The 20420-nt window shown below is 38.4% G+C and overlaps 1 protein-coding gene across 1 annotated transcript in view; it reads right to left on the minus strand.

Moving 5' to 3' along the window:
• Positions 1 to 20420, minus strand: part of ZFHX4 (zinc finger homeobox 4) — a 126617-nt gene that overhangs the window by 5015 nt on the left and 101182 nt on the right. The window contains exons 4-8 of the mRNA XM_026037397.1: positions 19415 to 19531; positions 13059 to 13192; positions 12705 to 12905; positions 10719 to 10836; positions 4464 to 9860 (exon numbers count right to left, since the gene is read on the minus strand). Of these exons, the coding sequence (XP_025893182.1) occupies positions 4464 to 9860; positions 10719 to 10836; positions 12705 to 12905; positions 13059 to 13192; positions 19415 to 19531 (5967 nt within the window). The remainder of the gene's footprint in view (positions 1 to 4463; positions 9861 to 10718; positions 10837 to 12704; positions 12906 to 13058; positions 13193 to 19414; positions 19532 to 20420) is intronic.

Below are 20420 nucleotides of genomic sequence, written 5' to 3' on the forward strand. Positions count from 1 at the left end.
CTAGGGAGCCCTAATAGAAGGACAAGTTTAAACCATCAATATCCCAGGTGCTTAGCATTACTTAGGAATAAAGCAATTAGGATTCAAAGGGAATAATTATCAGATTTAACCAAGAGACCATTTACTGTTTGTCACCATGTCATTACTCCTATTTAATGGTAGGGGAACACTAAGGAGTTAAAATGCATTGTGAGCACGGATTAGATAGTAGAGTGAAACAAGTCACAACAGTTATCATTAAAAAGTGAGTAATTGCTGCAGTTACTGCACAATGACATCGAAGATGCCCCTATACTTACAGCAGGAAAAAAACCCAAGCAACCCTGTGTGAAGTCTGCTGAAAATATATTAAATGATGAATACTGTAGATGGAAAATTCATGAATGATGTAATCAGTGCGAACTGCTGCCCCAGCATTGTCATGCTTTTTCAACTCGCAAGATAGTTAGSATTTTCCCAATTTCCTTCTATTCTTAACCTCTTCGATCCTTACACATCATGTTGTAATCAGTCCAACTTGCATTTTCGATGCCTAGAGCAATGAAGGATCTGTTTTATTTTCCAGATACTCCTCACAATTTAGTCGAGATGCGCAGAATTCAGTTAAATATTTAGAGAGATCTCAACAGAAGGGTGAGATGCAGAAGTTAACAGAAATTAAATATGAAACAGAGGATTTCCAAAAATAATGCAGAAACCTTGGTGAAACAAAGGCTCTCTTTTCTGGCATGAGAAAACCAGAGTATAAATTTAACAATCATGAAGAAACATTCTAATCCTGCTCCTTCTTTTAAGTAACTGTCAAAAGGAGCACTCCTCGTAGAGGAATAAAAGAGAGTTAAAATATAAAATTGAAACTGCATCCAGTGGGCCAAAAGCAGACAGCAGAATTTAGCGTCCTTATCATATGGAAAATAATTGCTGGTGAGTCACATTTCTTTCCTGATAAGATTTCCAAAACCACTAAGTACATATTGCGCAGTGATGTGTGCGTTCTTGGAAAACGCTGCTGTGAATGTGAAAAGCAGTGCAGGCTTAAGTGATGTGCAAAGAACCTATGGTAATGACCATGACATTAAAAGGTTCATGGAACCAATATTAATAGCTAGAAGCAAGATAAAGCACTATTTTTCTGCAAGGGATCATAGGCAAAAACACAAAGCTAAGAACAAAGGAGAATATGAATTTTGAGAACAGCTAAAAACAGCAGGTGAACTCTTCCATTTACAGTCATCTAGGAAATAAGAAGGGACTTGAAGAATAAAGATCAGCCAGAACTGAAATCTGTTTGGATTTGAATTTCAACAAATAATGCCATATTAGAGATTATACAGAGCAAGCAGAAGCATGATGCTGAAAACTTGCTCAGCGTTTGATGCTCACAAAGAGGTATAATTGTGTTCTTGAAAGAAATGTATTCCACAAGTGAGAGGGTCCTTGGACATCTTTGAACCAAACAATTACTCTGTCATTATAATAGAATTCAATTCATAAAAACAACCCCCTGAGTTTAAAGTTAATGGATCCCTTTCCTCAGAAAGGAAGTTATTTATTTTCCCAAGTGTAATAATCTTTGAAGATAAATGCCCAGTTGAGCACCACATAAAGGAGCCAAATTGGACCGTACTTTGAATATTTATATTTTCTGTGATTTTAGCATTATTTTCAAGTGTTCCATTTCAAGCCTTTTGCAAAAATAAATACTGCATTTGAAGATGACTGGTATTTTGAGAAAGGTAATTGTTTTCGTGCCTTGTTGGAAACTCTAAGTAGCGATGCTGGATGCAAGGACATGAAAGTGAAATTCATCCTAATACCAGTGAAACTGGGCTAATTTCCTTTCGGGCAAAAGTAATGGGAAACATGAATGAGAATTTAAAATTTGATATTTGCTGTGATATTTTCACTTTTTTTTTTTTTTTTGTCTTAGCAACACAGCAAAGATATCCTCTAAAATGAGGTTCTGCAAATGTTGACATTTGTCCTTTAAACAAACATGTAGGATAGAACGCGTGGCCTCTGCCACAGGAAATATAGTTACCAACATCAATGAAAATGGGTATATATTCAAACATAAGTGGTCCCAGGGAGACTGCTTCTGAAGTGCATTTTCAGGATTGGGGCCAAAAAGAAGAAATGACACACTGACAGTGGCATTCACAAGAAGTAGACTTGAAGTATAGGTTAGTGAGTCTTCAGGGAAGAAGCTTCAGAAAATCCTTCATGCAAAGAATGATGTAGAACAATTGTCCTGCTGCCTGAGAACAGACAGGGAACTGAAAGAAACACAGCCAAGGACCAGCTTGTTCAGACTCCTGCTTCCACAGGATTGTTCTTAAACTCCTGCTAGCATCAACACAAATGTCAACTACGAGCCAAAGCAGGGCAGAGATGGCAGGAGAAATGGGTTAATTAGTGCTGGAAACACTTGTGTTGAGCACATACAGGAGAACTTCTGAGTAGATTACCATTTTTCTATAATGAATGATCAAAATAATCTATTTTTTTTTCATTCACCATGACTGCTCTATTATGTATCATTAGGGAATGGAGATTTATGTATGCAAGTATTTGCCAGGCAACAAAAGAGGGATGTAGGGGCTGTTTAGCATATGGCAGAACAGAAAGTTAACAGGAAGATTCTACCAGCCAGTTTACACAGTGGGCTTTGCCCACAATGGACTAATTAACCTTAAAAGATGCAAGATGAAAGGGGATAAAAATTCATCTCAATTGGCAGTGCACTGAGTATACTAGGCATAATAATTATTTTAATTTATCTCAAAGAAGAGATACTTGGTAGAAATTAGAAAATCTGAAACTTGAATTATTATGGACCAGTTGGCCTGTTTACCCAATACTTTGTTTTTATATTAATAAAAGCACAAAATATAGACTCTGAGRGTACGAGTAAGCTAAACAGTGCCAGGGACCATTTCCAGAAAACTGGAAACTGGTTATCTACACAGCTAAACTGTGGGAGTGGATAACAGCAGGGTTTCAGCCTGGCCCAGCAAGCACTCGCCTAAACAATTCCATGACCCAGGTGAGGAGATATCCTGAGCCTGTAAGCATTCCCAGTGGGCAGCTATACGGGGTCTTCCTCTTTTAAAGGAATCTAATAGGATGTTCCCAAGAACATTTAATTTACTAGCATAGGCAAAACCTGAGTTTTCCAGAGCCTGTTTTACCTAAAGGTCAATCTAAGCAAAGCTCTTTAGCAAAGTTATATGGAGAAACCATATCTATAATTTGGGTGAACAACGATCAGCCATTTTTGGACCTGGACACTATATGCCATTAAGAAGGAAATACAACAACTTTATATTTCCTTTATATGCACTCTCTGTGCCAATAACTGTTTGACAAAAGCCAGAGGGCACTCAGCCAGAGGCTCCATTGTGGAAAGAAAGCCATTCTGATTCAATGAGCAGAGAAACAAGGGGCTTTGACTACCACTTAGGAAAACAATAATACAGTCCTCATCCATCAAAGCAGAACTGGATAGCAGAGAAGATATTGCTACATTCTTACTTTGTCTAACTACAGGTAATTAAGTCCCTCCCTCACTTGTCAAAGTGAGTTGTTCTGTAAATCGAAGTTTAGAGATGAACAGCAAGTGGAATTACCTGGTAAAATCAGCTGAAGAGTCTTAACCAAATTCCTAAGTGTGACGTGCAAATATTTGATATGAACGTGCAAAGTTACAGGATGACTGGGAGAGCTTCCCTCTGCAACACCACACTCACAGTGAACTCTGTCTACAAAACTGGAGCCTACTACAAAAAATAAATTACGTTCGTCCTTTGAGGACTAAACACTGCTCTACAGAAAATTCAATTGCCCAGCTTCAGTGAAACTACCTCTACAAGGAATTTGAATGCTTTCCAAGGTGAACAAAAACCAGAGTCAACCTCAGTAAAACAGAGCTACATGTTCAGTTAAAAGCACAAGCCCAAATGAAGTGGTGCATGTCTGCAATGACTTTACAAATTAGGAAGAGGAAGTATTCAGCCACTCCTGGGATTCAGATCACAATGAAGTTGCCATTAGGAATCACCTTCAAAGGAAAACTTTTTATCCTGTGAGGCAATTACTCAGAAGTACAACGCAGGCTTTAGGGCAGCATTTTTTTATATTGTTTCTGAATGAAGCAAAGGATTGGACTGGTCTAGCAGACAAAGTATTTTATGTCTTTATAATAACTCCATATAACTATTTCATGTTTCCTCAGGTACTGCTTTAAATATTTGCATACAAAAACTTCACACAAAAAATTTTAATCCACACTTTGCCTAACAGACTATTATTCAAAAAACTTTTATAACAATACTATTATATATTGTTGCTGTTGTTAACGAAGCCTGAAGTAGACTAAAAATATTTCTTTCAATTAGATTTTAATTAAATTTAATTAAATTTAATTAAAATTTAATTAGGAAATCATCTCCTTTTAGACTTACTGTTTGAACTTTGTGGAAATCCAGATAAGGAGGAGGGACCATTCATTCCAGGCAGAAGAACAGGAGGAAGGCCAGGGAGTGCTGGATAAGCTGCTGGCAAACTGATGCCATGAAGAGAACTGCTGTCCATCATGCCTGGCTGCTGAACCGTTAATCCTAGCACATCAGTAGCCTTCTTTATGCGATCCAGTTCTTGCTGTGCCATCAACTGCCTAACTGTTGTTGGAGCTAAATAATCTTTCTCCCGATCTAGCTGACTTCCCACAGTTTCTCTTACTTTCGTAATATGTTGTTTGGAAAAGATATGATCTCTTATGGACAAACGCGCAGAATATTTCACCCCACACAGGGAACATTCTGGCTTTGTCCCATCAGGTCCAGTCTGATTTATCATGAATGGCTTCCCTATGTTAATTTTGAATTTCTTTTCTTTTGCCCGGGCATTCTGAAACCAGACCTGGACCACACGTTTGGGCAGACCAATCTCATTCCCTAACATTTCACATTCTTGCATTGTTGGAGTCCGGTAGTCACTAAAGCAAGCTTTGAGAACCTTAAGCTGAAGGTTACTCATTTGTGTTCGGAAACGTTTGTGGCCTGGCCGATCACTATTTTTGGATTTAAAGGGATTGCTAGCTCCAAATGGGTTAGGTGAACTTGGATCAGCTATGCTTGATGTTTCACTGCGGTCGGCATTATCATCGGGGTCATCAGTAATGTAGTAGCTTTGGTCATGATCACCATCTTTTTCACTGAAATGTATCGAGGGGCTAGTTAGGGAAAAAAGAAATTTGTCATCGGTGTTCTCATTTGTAGGTGTAGTTGCAGTTTTTGGTAGTGTATCATTCACAAGTGTTTTTGGTTCTTTGGGAGGTGATGTGGGTTTTGCATCCCCTGAACTACCAGTCATGCTTTCCATTTCATTGTTTCCCTCATCTCCTGTTGTGGCATCACTGATCGCAGTATTAATTGATGAAGTCTCATCAAAGTCAGTCTTGTTTTGATCATATCCAGAGTCGGCAGGAGGAGCATTCAGATTTTCTATGTCCTCACTAGACTCTGCTTTGAAAGAAGAAGGACTTAAGAGGTTCTTCGGTGACATCTCTGCTGTTTTGCTAACAGGGGTTGATACAGTGGAAGCTAATTCATTTTCACTTGATAACTCAGTTTTTGCTAATGACAGCGATGGGTAATCAAAAAATATGTACTTTTGTGGACTTTCTCCTCCATCTTCAGTTGATATCAAAGGACTTGGCGGCAAACTATAACCTGCCTGTTTCCCTTCATTCCAATGTCGAGAGCGAATATGACTTTCTAAAGCTGATTTTGCTTTAAACAGAGCTCGACAAAAAGGACATCTTTTATGAGACTGGGCTGGACCAACCGCTCGGAATTGTCCTTTTCTTTCTCGGGCTCTTGTGTTCTGAAACCAGACTTGGACCACTCTCTTTTTAAGCCCCACTTCCCGTGCGATATGATCTAGCATCTTTCTGGTGGGATTGGAGTCTAATAGGTATTTTTCATAGAGTATTTCCAACTGCTCTGGAGTAATTGTTGTTCTTAAACGCTTATCACGATGTTGATCTTCTCCACTGTTTCCTCCCTCTTTCTCACTACAGTTATTATCTTCTTTATCATCCAGTTTTCGTTTCAGAGAACCAGAAACTGTAGCAGGGTGTGTTGTATGTGATGAGCCAGTTTGTGACGGCATCTGAGCAAGAGAACTGTTAAGTAACTGTCCAGTCATCAAAGGATTATTTGGGTCAAATATCATATAGGGCATATCCATTGGTCTTTCTAAGAACTGTGAATGAAGGAACTGGTTTTGGGCTGCTAGGAAATGCATGTGCTGGTGCTCTTGCCAAAGTTCTAGAGTTGGAAAGGCAACTGTACACTGATCACATTGGTACTGTAATAACTGAGGAGGTAGACTGTTCTGTAGAGAAGTCATTGAAATTGGTAAAGGGCTGGAAGGGACCGGTGTTGTCTGTGATGCAGAAGGAGGTCTGCCTACTATCTGGGATGGTTTTTGTTGCTGTGACTGAGAGGCTGAGGGCTGAGGATCGGAAGGGGTTACTGGAGCAGACTGTACTGATTTGGTGCTTTGGGTGGTTGTATCAGTTWGCTTAGAGATGGTTTCATTTTGTTTTGGCTTTTCTGTGGACTCTGGTTTGGGAGAAGCCTTCTCAGGTTCTGGTTTGGGTGATGGAACCAAAGGAGTACTAGAACCAGAGCCAGAGCTTGCTGCTGGGACAGCTGTGCTTTTTGATGAGTCAGTTTGACCAGCAACTGTGCAGTTCTTATACACCGTTTGATCAGAGGCATCCATGGAATCTTCAGTTTGGCTTTCGTCTTGAGCATCRTCATCTTCATCTTTATAACACTGCTTTTTCTGGTGAGTGATCAAATCAAAAATCCTGGGAAAAACCACGCTGCACTTTTTACACTGATATTGCATGTTACTAGTTCGAATGTAGCGCTCATTCGTCAGTTCCCTTTTCTCGTTGTCTTTAGTTTCAGCTTGATTTTCGTAACTTTTGCGAGCTTTCTGCCGTGCATTTTGGAACCATACAACAATAACTCGAGTAGGTAGGTTAAGCACAGTTGAAAGTTGCTCAATTTCATCATCCTTTGGATAAGCATTCGTGTCAAAAAAATCTTGGAGGACACGAAGCTGGTAGTCAGTAAACCGTGTCCTAGATGATCTCTTGCTGAAAGATGCATCAGACTTGTAAGGTTCTACAGCTGAAGGTTGAGGTTCAATTCTTATATCTTCCAACACTGTTATGGGAGGGTTGCTGAAGTTATAGGGAGAATCTTTATTTCTCTGCCGCTCCTTAAACAGCGTATTACGAAACCAGTGTTTGATAACTTTCTGTGAAAGACCAGATTTCTCTGCCATTTCTTGGATCTGCTCTTCACTTGGAGAATTGTTAATATCAAAATAAGCCCGTAAGATTTTTAACTGGTCATCGGTGATTCTTGTACGTGGGCGCTTGAACTGAGAATGACGTAGGAAATTGGGATCTAACCCCAGCTGTTGCTGACAAAGCTGGGTGAGATCTGCAGACAAAGTATCCATTGGGGGCAACTGGAGAGCAAGCTGAGGAGGTAGTGCAGGATGCTGCACTGGCTGCATCATAATTGGAGGGAAAAGCGGGAGATCAAGCGAAACAGGAAGCTGGACTTGAGGTGGGGCTGATGGTGGCGGAGGAGGTGGCGGTGGTGGCGGCGGCGGTGGCGGCGGTGGCGGCGGTGTGGGTGGTGGCGCTTGCAAAGGAGTGGGAGCTGTGTTTTGAATTTTTCCAGAGCCAGCTGAAGAAGGCTGAGAAGGAGTTGGAGGAGGAGGWGGYGGAGGWGGTGGWGGWGGTGGTGGTGGTGGTGGTGGTGTTTCTGGAGAAGACGGAGATATTGGATAAAGCTTGTCATATGCCTCCCTGTACTGCCGGGCAAACTTTTCTAGTGCTCCATATGGGAAAAACTGCCCATGCACATGTTCTTGATGACTCTTCAAAATAAGAATGTTGGAAAACAGCTTATTGCAGGTTCCACATTCCAGTTTGTCTGTGTTTTCGCCTTCGCCAATCTTGCTTTTTTTCTGCACTTTTTGTCTGTTCTCATTGTACTGGATAACTAATTCAAATCCAAAGTTCTCCAGCAAAGCCTTGGCTGCATTTCCCCTTGCTCCAGAAGCTATTCTGGGTGGTGGGATGGTTGATTCTGAGGATTTTGGCTTCTTCATATCTTTATTTTCTTTTAGTCCTTCACTCTCATTAGTAAATTCTTGCTTTGGCTTCTCTTGTTTCTCAGAAGTCTCTTCTGAGTCCTTATATGATGGCATATCCTTTATCAACTGGCAGTCTGCACTTACTAAGCTATTTTGCTCAGCTTTCATCAACTTGCTACTTTGCTGCTGCTGTTTTTGGGACTGAAGTTGGGGTTGTGTGGATTGATACTGTTGTGCTTGTTGCTGCAGTATCTGTAGCTGTGTTTGACCAACATGGTGCTGAGTTTGTATCTGCTGTTTCAGATCTTCTAGCAGTGATCCTGTCATACCAGCCATTCCAGGCATACCAAATGTAGCAGAACCTGGCAAACCCAGATCTGGGCTTAAGCTAAATTCTGTCCCAGGTATGTAGAATGGGAAAAGAAACTGAGGCTGCTGAAACTGCAGCAGTGCTTCTGGTGTCATTGGAAAATGAGGCAAGAAAGCTGGGTTTAGAAACTGGGGTTGAAAGAATGCAGCTTGCTGTTGCAGCTCATGCTGTAGTTGCATTTGAAGTTGTGCTGGTGACTGGGGTGGGTGATGTGTAGGCTGAGCAGAAATTAATTCAGGAGCTTGCTTTTTATTTAATTCTTTGGCATCTAAATGTGTTTCTTTGCTGTTAACTGCTGGTAAGCTCATAGAATCTAGCATTCCTTGGCTGGGGCTATTAACATTCCCTGCTACACTATTTCCGCTACTTATATTACCACTTGGTTCTAATTTTGCAGCCCTTGCCTTTGTTTGATGAAGTACAGATCTCATATGGATTTCCAATGTAGAACTTTGGCTATATGCAACATTACAGATGCTGCATTTGTAGGGTTTGTTGTCAGTGTTGCTGTTGGTTTCTTGAGGGACAGGACTTGATGCTTCCTGCAAAACCTTTTTGAGTTTGTGTAGATGAGACACTGAGTTATAATGGACCAAGAGAATGTTCTTTTGAGTGAAAGACTCTTTGCACACGGTACACTTATATGGGCGAGATGGATCTAGAAATTTTTCCATAGTAAAATTTGGCCCTTTTCTAAAAGGTAAGGTCCGCTTTGGTTCTGAGCCCATATCGTCTGGAATAGAGCTACTGTCACTTCCTACAGGACTTGCTTTGCCTTCCTGGTCCATCTCATAATCTCTTTCGATTTCCTGTTCAAGTGCATGATCCTCTTGTGCCATACTTTCATTTTCCGCCCAGAGTTCACCATTTACAGGTAAAGATGCACACAGCTGCTGGAGTTCAGCTTCATTGAGTTCAGGGTGGCCTGCTTCCAAGTGTTTTTTTAAAGCCTGGAATGTACGGAAGCTGCGTTGGCAAAGACTACACATCGTAGCAGCCCGAATAGCATGATACTGGGAATGTATCTGAAGCTTCTGCATAGTCTTAAAAGCCAAGCTACAATGGTTACAACGGTATTTATAGACGTGACGGTCAGAAACAGAGAGCTGCTGCTTCTTCTGCTGCTCATTTAGCTGATCTGGCATTGAGTCAGTGGTCTTCACGTCTTTACTGCTACTCTTATTCCAATCTGGTGTCTCAGTAGACTCCTTAGGTGGCTTCTGTTCCTCAGTCTTAATTTCCATTCCAGTTTTTGATTCCTCGATCCCAGGGGTATTTTTCCCATCCACAGGACTTTCACCTGATTAAAAAACAAAAAAACAAAACAACAACAACAACAAAAAAGTCTTCTTTTAGGCAGGTACAAAAGAATATTCATAAAGCAAAGATTGCACCTAGTATGCTTGATGCTGGCCTAGCAATCTGATGACAATTCATCCATGCCCCAGAAAAGAACTGAACAAGATCAACAGGAGGTTAAAAAGAGAGTAATAGTAAATGCAAATGTGATGATAACAGTGGCTGTCGCAACTGGCCTGGTAATGACATAGGACTTCTTTTTGCCATAAGTAAGGAATTTATTGCTGCAATAGGAGCACAGCACAGGAAAAAAAAAAAAAAACGAAATGGAAAAAGAGTGGGAGTAGAAATGGGGACAATAAGCAGGATAGGTAATTGGAAAGATAGGCTAGTATGAGAGTGGCTGTGGAGAGAGGGAGGAGCATGCTGCAAGAGTCACCAAAGCAGCAGCTTAGCACAGAATACAGGATGAGAAACATACTATTCAAAACATATTACTGGAAATATACGCAGGGATATTTGCCACTGATGCTAGTGAAAGTCCTACAGACTTTTAGGACTAAGTCACACTTGCTGATTAAACAAGAAGTGTCCTACCTTCACAGTGCCTAGGAGCTATTGCATGCTTAATTTTAATGCTACCACAGGCAACTAGTCTGGAATATCCAAGTCAAGAATTATATACATGAGATAATGTACATCCTAGTACGTGCAAGCAGTAAAACTCAAGTCCATTGTTATTTTCCTCTTATTTTCTATCTTGTCTACATGTAAACCAAAAAGGATTCACTTTGCCAAGAAAGAAATAAGCAGTTTATTTCTAAATCACTCATACCTGTATAGGCTTTTTGTTGCATACCTGAATATTTTCCAGGTCCCTCAGTTGTAACGGTTGCAGGTGTGTCACGTTCAGATTTCTCTGAAGAAGCTGCTGGCAAGAGCATACTATTGGGCATCATGACATCTGGTACAGGAACCTTTGAAAATCAAGAACAGAGTATTATCACAGAAGGAATCACACTACTTAATGCTATACAGTTGTATTAAATTGTAATTCAATAGCTTCATCCCAGCTGGATCAAAAACTGCCATGACTAGATCAAGGTCTTGATTTACTCCTTGGTAGCAATTTTCTAACAGAGCAATTGGAGCATTGGGCATCCCTTGGTGGAGACCCCATTCAAAAGAATCCCCAATAAGGTGACGCTGCACTCAATAAGAACTACACACATTCAATATTTCATTTCAGCCAGTGTCACTACAAGATAGGTTTTGTTGACTATGTCAGGTTGGTTGGGTATTCCAGGACTATTCTCCTTAGAATCCCTCCAGAGATGAAGATGATGTCAAGATATGGTCACTGGACTGTGGCTGACTAAGGGCGATCACTTGGTTTTACCTGTATTTTTTTAACAAATGCTGGACTTCCCATAAGCTTTGGAAAAAATAAAATAAAATAAGAAGAGAGAATAAAATATCTTAAAATAAAATACTTTCATTTACAATAAGATTTCTTATCTTTCTTGTCATAAATTGTTATATGACTACCATCTTCAGAATGTTTTACCTATTGTGTTATGCTTTTGAATTATCGACAGAAATCTTTGAAAGATGTACAGTTGTACTGTACAACTGTACAGTTGTACAGATGTACTGCCTGATAGTACTTAGTTCAATTAGTTTAATTAAGTAGACATGCACATTGCTCTCTGTCTTCTTTTTGCTTAGACCTTTAAGATTTACTCATACCTGAAAGGAAGTTATCTAGAGGTTCACTGGAAAGCTGAGACATGGAAAGAACATGCTAGTCTTGGTTAGCAGAACATAGATGATGCAGATTATGTTTTCCCATCATTTTTTCTGCCAAACACACATTATTTTTTCTCTCTTAGAAAGAGACAACTCCCCACACCCAGAAAGCAAAGGAGAAGAAAGAAAAGAAAAAAAAATAGAGATGCTCCAATAGCATTGAGGTGATCATGGCTTGGGAAGAAGAGCTAACAATTCTCAGTATGGAGACTTTTCTTACATTTTGTCAGTTTGTGAAAAGAGTCACACAAAAGCTAAGTTTCTACTGCTATAGAAAGTGGAGAAAAGAGATGAAAGAAATCTTTAAACTGTTTTCATGAATCTGTAATTCTGTGTTTACTCATCAGCACCTGGCACAAGGATAAACTTTGCTGATTGATTATCATATTCCGCAGGCAATCCAGTTCAGATACCTGCCGGATGCAGGGCAAGTAGTAGGCATCAGGTGCTCCATACCCCAAAGAATAGATTTAGCTGGATTATTACCTATTCTTGGACTTGTCTTTGTGTTCCCTATTCATATTTTTCTCACGAAAAATCTGAAGTGTCTTTCACAAATGACAAAAGTAAGAAACATGACATTCTGTAATATACAAAATTTGCGTTTTCAAATTAGCACTGATACTGTGAATTTCATGCAACATAATGAGTACAGCTCATCTAGAAAACCGAAATCCTTCGACTTTTTGCTCAGAGAAACCTCTGTTATTTTTACAAACAGAAAGTTAAGGGTCACATTACCTCTGAGCACTGGGTATTATTAGACCCAATTTACAGGTGTGCACTCAGAGGCACTGTCAGGCCTGATTTTTCCAAGGTTAACGTCAGTGAGGAACTGCAGGTTTTCAGCATCTTTGAAAGCTGGCCTCAGTGATTTTCCCAAGGGACATCAGTTACTGGATGAGCTAGGAACAGACTCGTGAGTCCTGACCCTCTCCCTTGCTCGGGCTACCTGAACACTATGTCACAACAAATACATTGCCGAGAGGATTGAGCCCRTTTCTGCAGCATGCACATCGGTATTTAGATCACTTACTGTCATGAGCAGTTTCTCCACACAGTCAGGGGACACACTGTGCAAATGGGTCAAATGAAGCTGGAGGTGCATTTTGTTGCTGAGGACATCCTGGCAGAGGGGGCAGCAGATAACAGGTTGCATTGAATGCTGTGACAGGACGTGCATCTGGATGCGATTTGGGTCCCTACTATTGTAGTTACAATAAGGACATTGATAGAACTGCAAAACACCAAATTAAGATGCAGGCTATTAGTCAGTGTGCTTTTAATAACTTGCTGATACTGCTATTTTAATAGCACATCATCTCTGCTGTATTCTTGAGTCATTTGCAAGAATTCTAGAATGCAATTAAATCGTTATATTTTCCTTTACCTGCTCATGACAAAATTTATTGTCCTCTGGAGCCTTTGATTTTTTAGCTGCACCATCCTCTTCTTTGGCCAGAAGAAGCTGTTGTGCCCCTACCACAGTGTTCACTTTTGGTTCCTTCTCTGGTGTGACTATTCCTGTTTTGAAAACATAATTTTAAGAACATATTTTAAATTTGAAAATATCCTGATTTGCAAAGAGGCTGTGATTCCAAAGGACTCTTTACTTTGTCTTTTTTTTTTTTTAAGTCTTAGAGAAAAATATACAAAACTCTGGTAGTAGAAAGGTGGAAACAGAGTTCTATTCTTGATGGAGACTCCATAAATTCATTTTAGAATGGACTCTACTGTTTAGATAACCCTATGTTGTCTTTAAATATTAATCAATAATGTACTTTCTTTAACAGCTCAGTATGAATCCGTGTATTACATTAAAACAAATCAGTTTTGCTTAAAAATCCTGTTTCCCAAAATAATTAATTTGCTGATGTTTAATTACCCACTCTCTTTCCTAAACTGTCTGAGCAATATGAATATTGTGCTGTTTTAATAACTCCTGCCTGGTTAYGATTCTGAGGCTAAATATATTGAGGCTTTAAAAGAAATACTGTTGAGAATAGGATTTCAGAGCTAATTTAATATTAATTATATACAAAGATCAGTCATTTGGGATTGCCTTAGATGTTTACACTGTGAATTTTTATATTCTAGCATTTGTGATCAAACCCCAAGTATAATTGTTTTCTATAGACAGTTCTACTATTAGGCATTAAATGCTATATTTAATATTATGCCTGAACTAGCTGTGTAATGTGGCCCAGTCTTGCACACATCAAAGAGAAGAGTGCAATTCTAATTTCCCAGTCCATCAGAAAATTCTTTCCAGCGTCAATTTGCCAGATAATCTCTTCTGCTAGGCTGGATATTACAAGAGCATTGGGTAGGCATGTCACATACATCTCACGACAAACACAAAACCTCATTTACCAACCATTCCAATCTCATCATAGTGCGGCATCATCTGACCTTTTTTCTGCTGTTTATTATGAGTATTTCTAATTTTAACTTTCAATTTTCACCATCTTCCAGTCAATTTGCAACTAAATTATTTCCAGGGTGAGGACACTATCACTGGACACTGGGTGCAAATACATCTTGAAATGCAATGAAGCTAAACCATTGATTGCTATCAGACCCAACGTAAATATATAGTCCAGGGGTAATCTGATTGTATGCTGTGCATGAAGATTTATCTTGATTTTTTTCAATCCACATAAGGTTCATATAAATGAACAAATTGCACCTCATTGCACAATAACCTAGGACTAATTTAAAAATAAGGTCATGGATGTTATGGAAACAAAATATGAACAAAGAAAATAACCGCATTTTTCCATAGACAAAACCAAGAACTTTTAAAATTATTATTATTATTATTATTATTATTATTATTATTATTATTATTATTATTTAGACTTTGTGAAGCCTTTGATATTAACAGAACAACATGAGAAAAGTAAAACAAAGGGACAACTTTCAAGGTAAATACCAAATCCTCACAGTACAATAATAAACAGTTGCAAGCTGAATCATCCAGAAACATTTTTTTGAAGGGCACTTTAAATAAAAAAAAAAAGAAATGCAAAAAACATGTTATGACTTATACATGTTATGACTTATACATTGATGGTGATTTCCTCACATGTTTTTCATTCCTAAGGTGGTAATTATTCCTTTTGGTGTAATTTAGAGTAGTAATTCCAGCATGTTCTTGCTCAAATTAAATTTTATTCCTGTCATATTTTCCTACTTTTAACAACTGATTTGTCAACATCAGTTTAACATCTGAACAAGCTGCCTTCTGGAGCAACGTTGAATTTTACACACTAAGGCACTGATCTTGGAGGCCTCATAGAGTTTTCTCTGTAAGAGCTAAAGGATTGGTGATGCTTAAAGGCATAATACACATGATACAGTAACATATGCCACTATTGTATTATTCAGTGTGGTTTATGATAATAAAGTACTTTCTGGCCTACCAGTATTTCCTTGGCAATATACTGTTATTATTTAAGTGACTTAATGGTGAGAATTAGGGGAAGTATAAAAGTGACAAACTGTACGAACAGAGAAAGGGTGCTTTTCAGGTTTTAGAAGGATGGGTTCAAATTATTAACCTTTCTTCATCTCCAACTGTCAAAAATGTCCAACAACTGACTACTGTCTCTTACCTTTATTGTATGTCATTTTTAAAATGTTCCTTTTTAAAGACAACTGGACCAAAATCACAGCTGGTATAAACTGACACTGTTATATAGCTAGCTGAATTTAAAATTCAAAATAAAACAATTCCTCCGTCTCTGTCCCTCGCCGAGCTAGATCCTTCTCAACAATTTGTCACAGGAATTAGGATCCCAATTCTTCTCCAAGAAAGTGTATTCGATTGCATTTTGGCACTGGTATGTAACTGCTAGTGAAATGGTGCTTAGAATGCACTCTGTGTGCCTGGGCACACACAAAGTTAATATTAGACARTGTTTTCCAACAAAGGATACGATAACTTAATTATTTCAAAGGGCCAATAATAATCATGAAACTCATAGTTCTTGTTTCTATAAAAACAAGTAATTTTTTGGTTACATTTTCTTTTGTGGCTAATACAATAAAATCTTAGAGTTATAAAACACTGTGCTGGGTCAATAAATGCRAAACAAAACACAGCTTTTTATTATGTTTACTCTGGTATTTATACAAATTATTGGAATTTACAAAGGCTTTGTTGCTGTGGTTGTTTTGGATCCCATCAGCCCTACAAGCTGTTGCTTTTTAAATCACTGAATTCGCACCTGGCCAAAAGTACCAGCAGTGGAGCCTTGCAAAACTGCGGCCTGATCCTTCAGCCTGCCACMTGGGAAGCCTCCTTGTACCTGCCCAAAGTGAAGCCCAAATACCCTAAATTGCAGTTTTCGCTGCAGAAGCAGCTCTTTGTAACAAGTCTTTGCTTTTCTGAAATACTGCCAAAAGCAAAGGAGGATCTGCTTCTATTTGATAATCAAACACCCTCGCCATCACATTGCATGGCCTCCTCATCTCACTGCCTCTACCTTCTGCTTTCCAGGCTGAATTCCCAGTTATAACAAGCTTCCTGTAGGGAGGCTGGACAAAGTTACAGTATTGCAGCCATGGACTGGCCCAAGCACATCACGTAGCACAGCTCTTACAGTGGGATACTCCACCAGCACACTACTCGTAATAGGCAGATGTAAAAAAAAAGGCTAAAATCAGTTGTTATTCGCTTTAAATAGGTGCTTTTTATTCTTGAGATTCATTATTTGTTGTTTTCTCCCTAATTGTGGAACAGAAACCATCATTCATTTTATAAAGTGCACAGCATTATTTTAGATGAATAATGTAATTTCAATACATTTAACTCAAAAACTAAGTTTAATTATAAATAAGCACCATGAAATAGACTAGTCAATGATTACCTGTCAGTTACAGAATTATTTAACTTGTGTAAGATCGCTAATACAAAAATGACATAATTCACTGCAATTCAGATGCCATCACCTTCTTAACAACTCTGAAACCCCAAAATGAAAATAAAACTGTTTCTGTTACTAACAAGGAGGAAAAAGCTAATAAAATATGTTTGCTAGTGAAATAAAAACCTGGAATACCTATAATCAAAATGCTATTTTGGTATTTATGATTCTATGTATTTGATAAAGACTGCATAATTTAAGACTTCTGACACATCAGATGTTATTCAGCCTCAAAATAATTCTAAAATTATAATTACTGGTAGAGTATTCTTTCTAATTAGAGTAGAATGAAAGGATAATTTTCATTGCAATAATGAAGGTTAATTTCCATCCTTCCTCATGTTTACTACCTTATTAAAAAGTGGTCCCCTTAGCCATGGCARAGACATATTACATTTTCAATGCAAATGTATTAATCTGGATAAATTCCATATTAATTCTTGCACTGCATAGAGCTGTAATTTGGATTATAATTAATCTAAAGTGGCACTAAATTTAAATGACAATATAAATGAGGCATTAGTAGGCTTTTCTATTCTGAATGAATATTCAACAAATATAACTTGCATATTGCCAAGTCTCGTTTTGAAAGCTCTCCTCCTTGAGATAAGGTAAGCAATACAGCACAACAGCTTACACAAACATTCTGTTACTAAATACATGTTAATCCTTTCTTGTCTAATAGAATCTATGCTAAAGAGGGGTCAAACGCTTTCCTGTTTAACTTGTTAGTATTGTGATTAATTTATTGGTTTTCCTGAGATTTCTTTGGCAAGACTTGCAACATTCAGTTCATGAGAAAGTCCAAATTAACGTTCAATTACACATAAGCAGTTATGCAGTCATTAGAAATACTTGTCAGATGAGTGAAAATTTAGATGATGGTCTGGATGTTTCGTATGTAGAACTAATTCAGAATAGTAAAATAAAAGTTTCTAAAAAGCTTAATGTTTTATCTATTTTGTACACAATCTATTTTGTGTAAAGCACAAAAGCAATCATGTTTTTCAGCCTTTGTTTTTGCATGAATCTAACTGCAAAGTTATTTGTGTAATTGCTGGCACGGGAATGCAGAACAATTATGCTGTTTTTTTTTCTTTTCTGTAGTGCACCCAGTAGGCCTCTGGATATAGGTTTGTCCTAATTAAACTTGGCCCTTCTGAGTAGCTAATCCTGATGGAATTCTGAGAATTCCCCTTCAGTATTTTTTTTTAGATTCCATCGTTTTTATTTTTTTCCTTTGCTGGAACTTTTAACATCTTCTTTCTTGAACAACTACAAATGGACTTGCCTAAAAGAAAGAGAGGGCCGATCGGCTCCCTGAAATGCTTTGCATTTTCTTTAGGCAGAATCTATGGCAGGAAACAGAGGCTCCCTATGGTGGCCACCTCTCCCTCCTTGAGTTTCCAGGACAGGCTGCTGAGGAGACAGTGCAGGAGGACCTAAGTCCAGCTTTGTAGTATGGCTTTACTGCGTTGCAGACAGCTCTTTCCAAGTAAGAGCCAGATGAGGGGGGATATATATTTTAAATCACAACACAATTTCTTGCTCAATATCATCCTTGTCATGATCAGCCTTTCTTCAGTCTCTTGATCTCAGAAAATAAAGCAAATGAAGAGCAGCTGGAGTTCTAAACTGTGATAGGCCTTAACACATCAACAAGCAAACTTAAAACAAGCTCTAAGACTTAAATCAGTCTTCTGAATTAATTTACCAGGGAAAGGGCCATCTATAATTTGTTTTTGAAACAAATCCAAAAATGCTTATTATGTAAAGAGCAAATTACAAGATGGGAGAATTTGGGTGTAAATAAACTTGCGTGTAAAATGATATTTTCTCCGCAAGTAGAAAATATTCTCTCTCTTTATGGAGAATACAACCTCCTTTGTATGCTGCTGTCATTGGGATACAGGAAAAGATATATGACTACCTGAAACTAATAGGCTTCAACCTGTTTCAGCACTTCTTCTGCTTCAGTGAATCCAACATCATGTAACTAGGTATAGCGTGCGGCAAAAGTAGCCAATGTAATATTCATTGTGACCATAGATTTCCATCTCATACATAAAAAGCATGGATGAAGTCACATATTTGCCAAATCAAACACAGAAAAAGCCTTGGGTATCTACACCAGATGCTGGCCCTAGGTTTGTTTGTGCACAAGTAAATGTCATGACATGGGGGTTTTGTTTTCAAAGACAGTAGCTTTCATTACTGGGCTTTGTCTATTCCAGGAGCTCAAAATTACCCAGCCCATAATCCGTTTTCAATGATATTTCCTCTTTCTTAGGCTGAATCATCTGCAAACTTTTTCACTGGATTTTGTGTATTTTTTTCAAAATGCCTCAAATAAATGCTCAGGAAGAGGCCAGATTCTTGAAAGTAACTGATCAGACAGCAGGAGCAAAAAATAATAATAACAAAAAAATCCACATTCTTTGGGTTACAAGGGGGGCAAAACTTGATTGAAGAAAAATTCAAGTGGTACCTAATCCTATGCTTATGAAAAATTAATATGCCATCAGAGGAATCACAAGTACAGCTAAGATTAATGAAAGGCGCTTAAAAAATTACAAGCACACAAACTGATTTGATTAAAAAATAATCTCACTGGTCGTCCTGTAATATTCTTCAACTTATCCGCATCTATCCTGTCAGATGGTTATGATTAAAAATAGGTCAATGGGAGGCTACTGATAGAAATCACATGCAAAATGCACATGCAATGAATAGTAGTGGGAATGTCCAGGCAGTTTAAAATGAAAGAGCATTTAATAAGTTAAAAAAGAAGAAAGACAAAATTCGAGCATCTTACCAGAGTCTTTATTAGATTTTTTGACTTCACTATTGTCTCTCTCACTTGAGTCTTTATCATCAGCAACAGCCACTGATGCACTTTTAGCAGACCCTTCTGTATCTTCACCTTGTTCTTCTGTGGATAAGCACAGAAAAGATCTAACTTAGTGACCATTYAACAGCAATTCAGATTTTTCCTTGAATAAGAACTGCACTATATGACAGTTTCCAAAGGAAGAGAGGGGAAGAAAAGGAACAGGAAAAGAAAAGCAGTTTAAAGTGACTGGGCATTAATTACGAATAACTTGCAATGTTTCAAAATGCACTCAGAAATTCTAAACATGTCTTTATCAGAAGATCCACCTTTCACCAGGGCGACAGATTTAAAGCTTGTCATTTCATATTCTTTGCCTAGAAGTGATTTGTGTTGAAACACACGCACGCACGCACGCGTGCACACGCACCATACAGACTTGAACAAAAGCAAGCCCATGCAAAAACGTATCTTGGAGCCAAAAAAAAAAAAGAAGAAGAAGAAAAAAAGGGAATCGGAGCATAAATCCTATTAGCGTAGCAGTATCCTGCTAATTGCAGTAAGTAAGTATTAGGCATTAGGTACTGTATTAAATATAAACCTTTGGCTTTGCTTGAGAAGTCTCAAATTCTGTCTCCAGGGGGAGCTATGCAGGATAAATGATGCCACTTGGTCTATGGCTTCTGAGGAAACAGCATTACCCACACCTCACTTACGTGTTCACACCAGCTAGATTACATGGAAATCTTCACAGTAACTCAGCCCTATTTAATTATTCTGTAAATCTTAGCTATGCTGCTACTGGTGGATTAATCTGTTTATGCAGTTAGCTTCTATGCTGGGGCTGTGTAGCACTAATCCGTGAAAGGCCCACTGTTCCTTTTCATCCTGTGATCATTTGTCTCTCACTGTGCTGATGTCACATTTTAATGAATTTTTAGCAATCTGAGTAATGCCAGATAACCAGACTTGCAACTCCCCACAGCACAGC

The sequence above is a fragment of the Nothoprocta perdicaria genome, unplaced genomic scaffold (genome assembly GCF_003342845.1).
Source record: "Nothoprocta perdicaria isolate Ctin4 unplaced genomic scaffold, notPer1 scaffold_198, whole genome shotgun sequence".
Classification (NCBI taxonomy): Eukaryota; Metazoa; Chordata; class Aves; order Tinamiformes; family Tinamidae; genus Nothoprocta; species Nothoprocta perdicaria.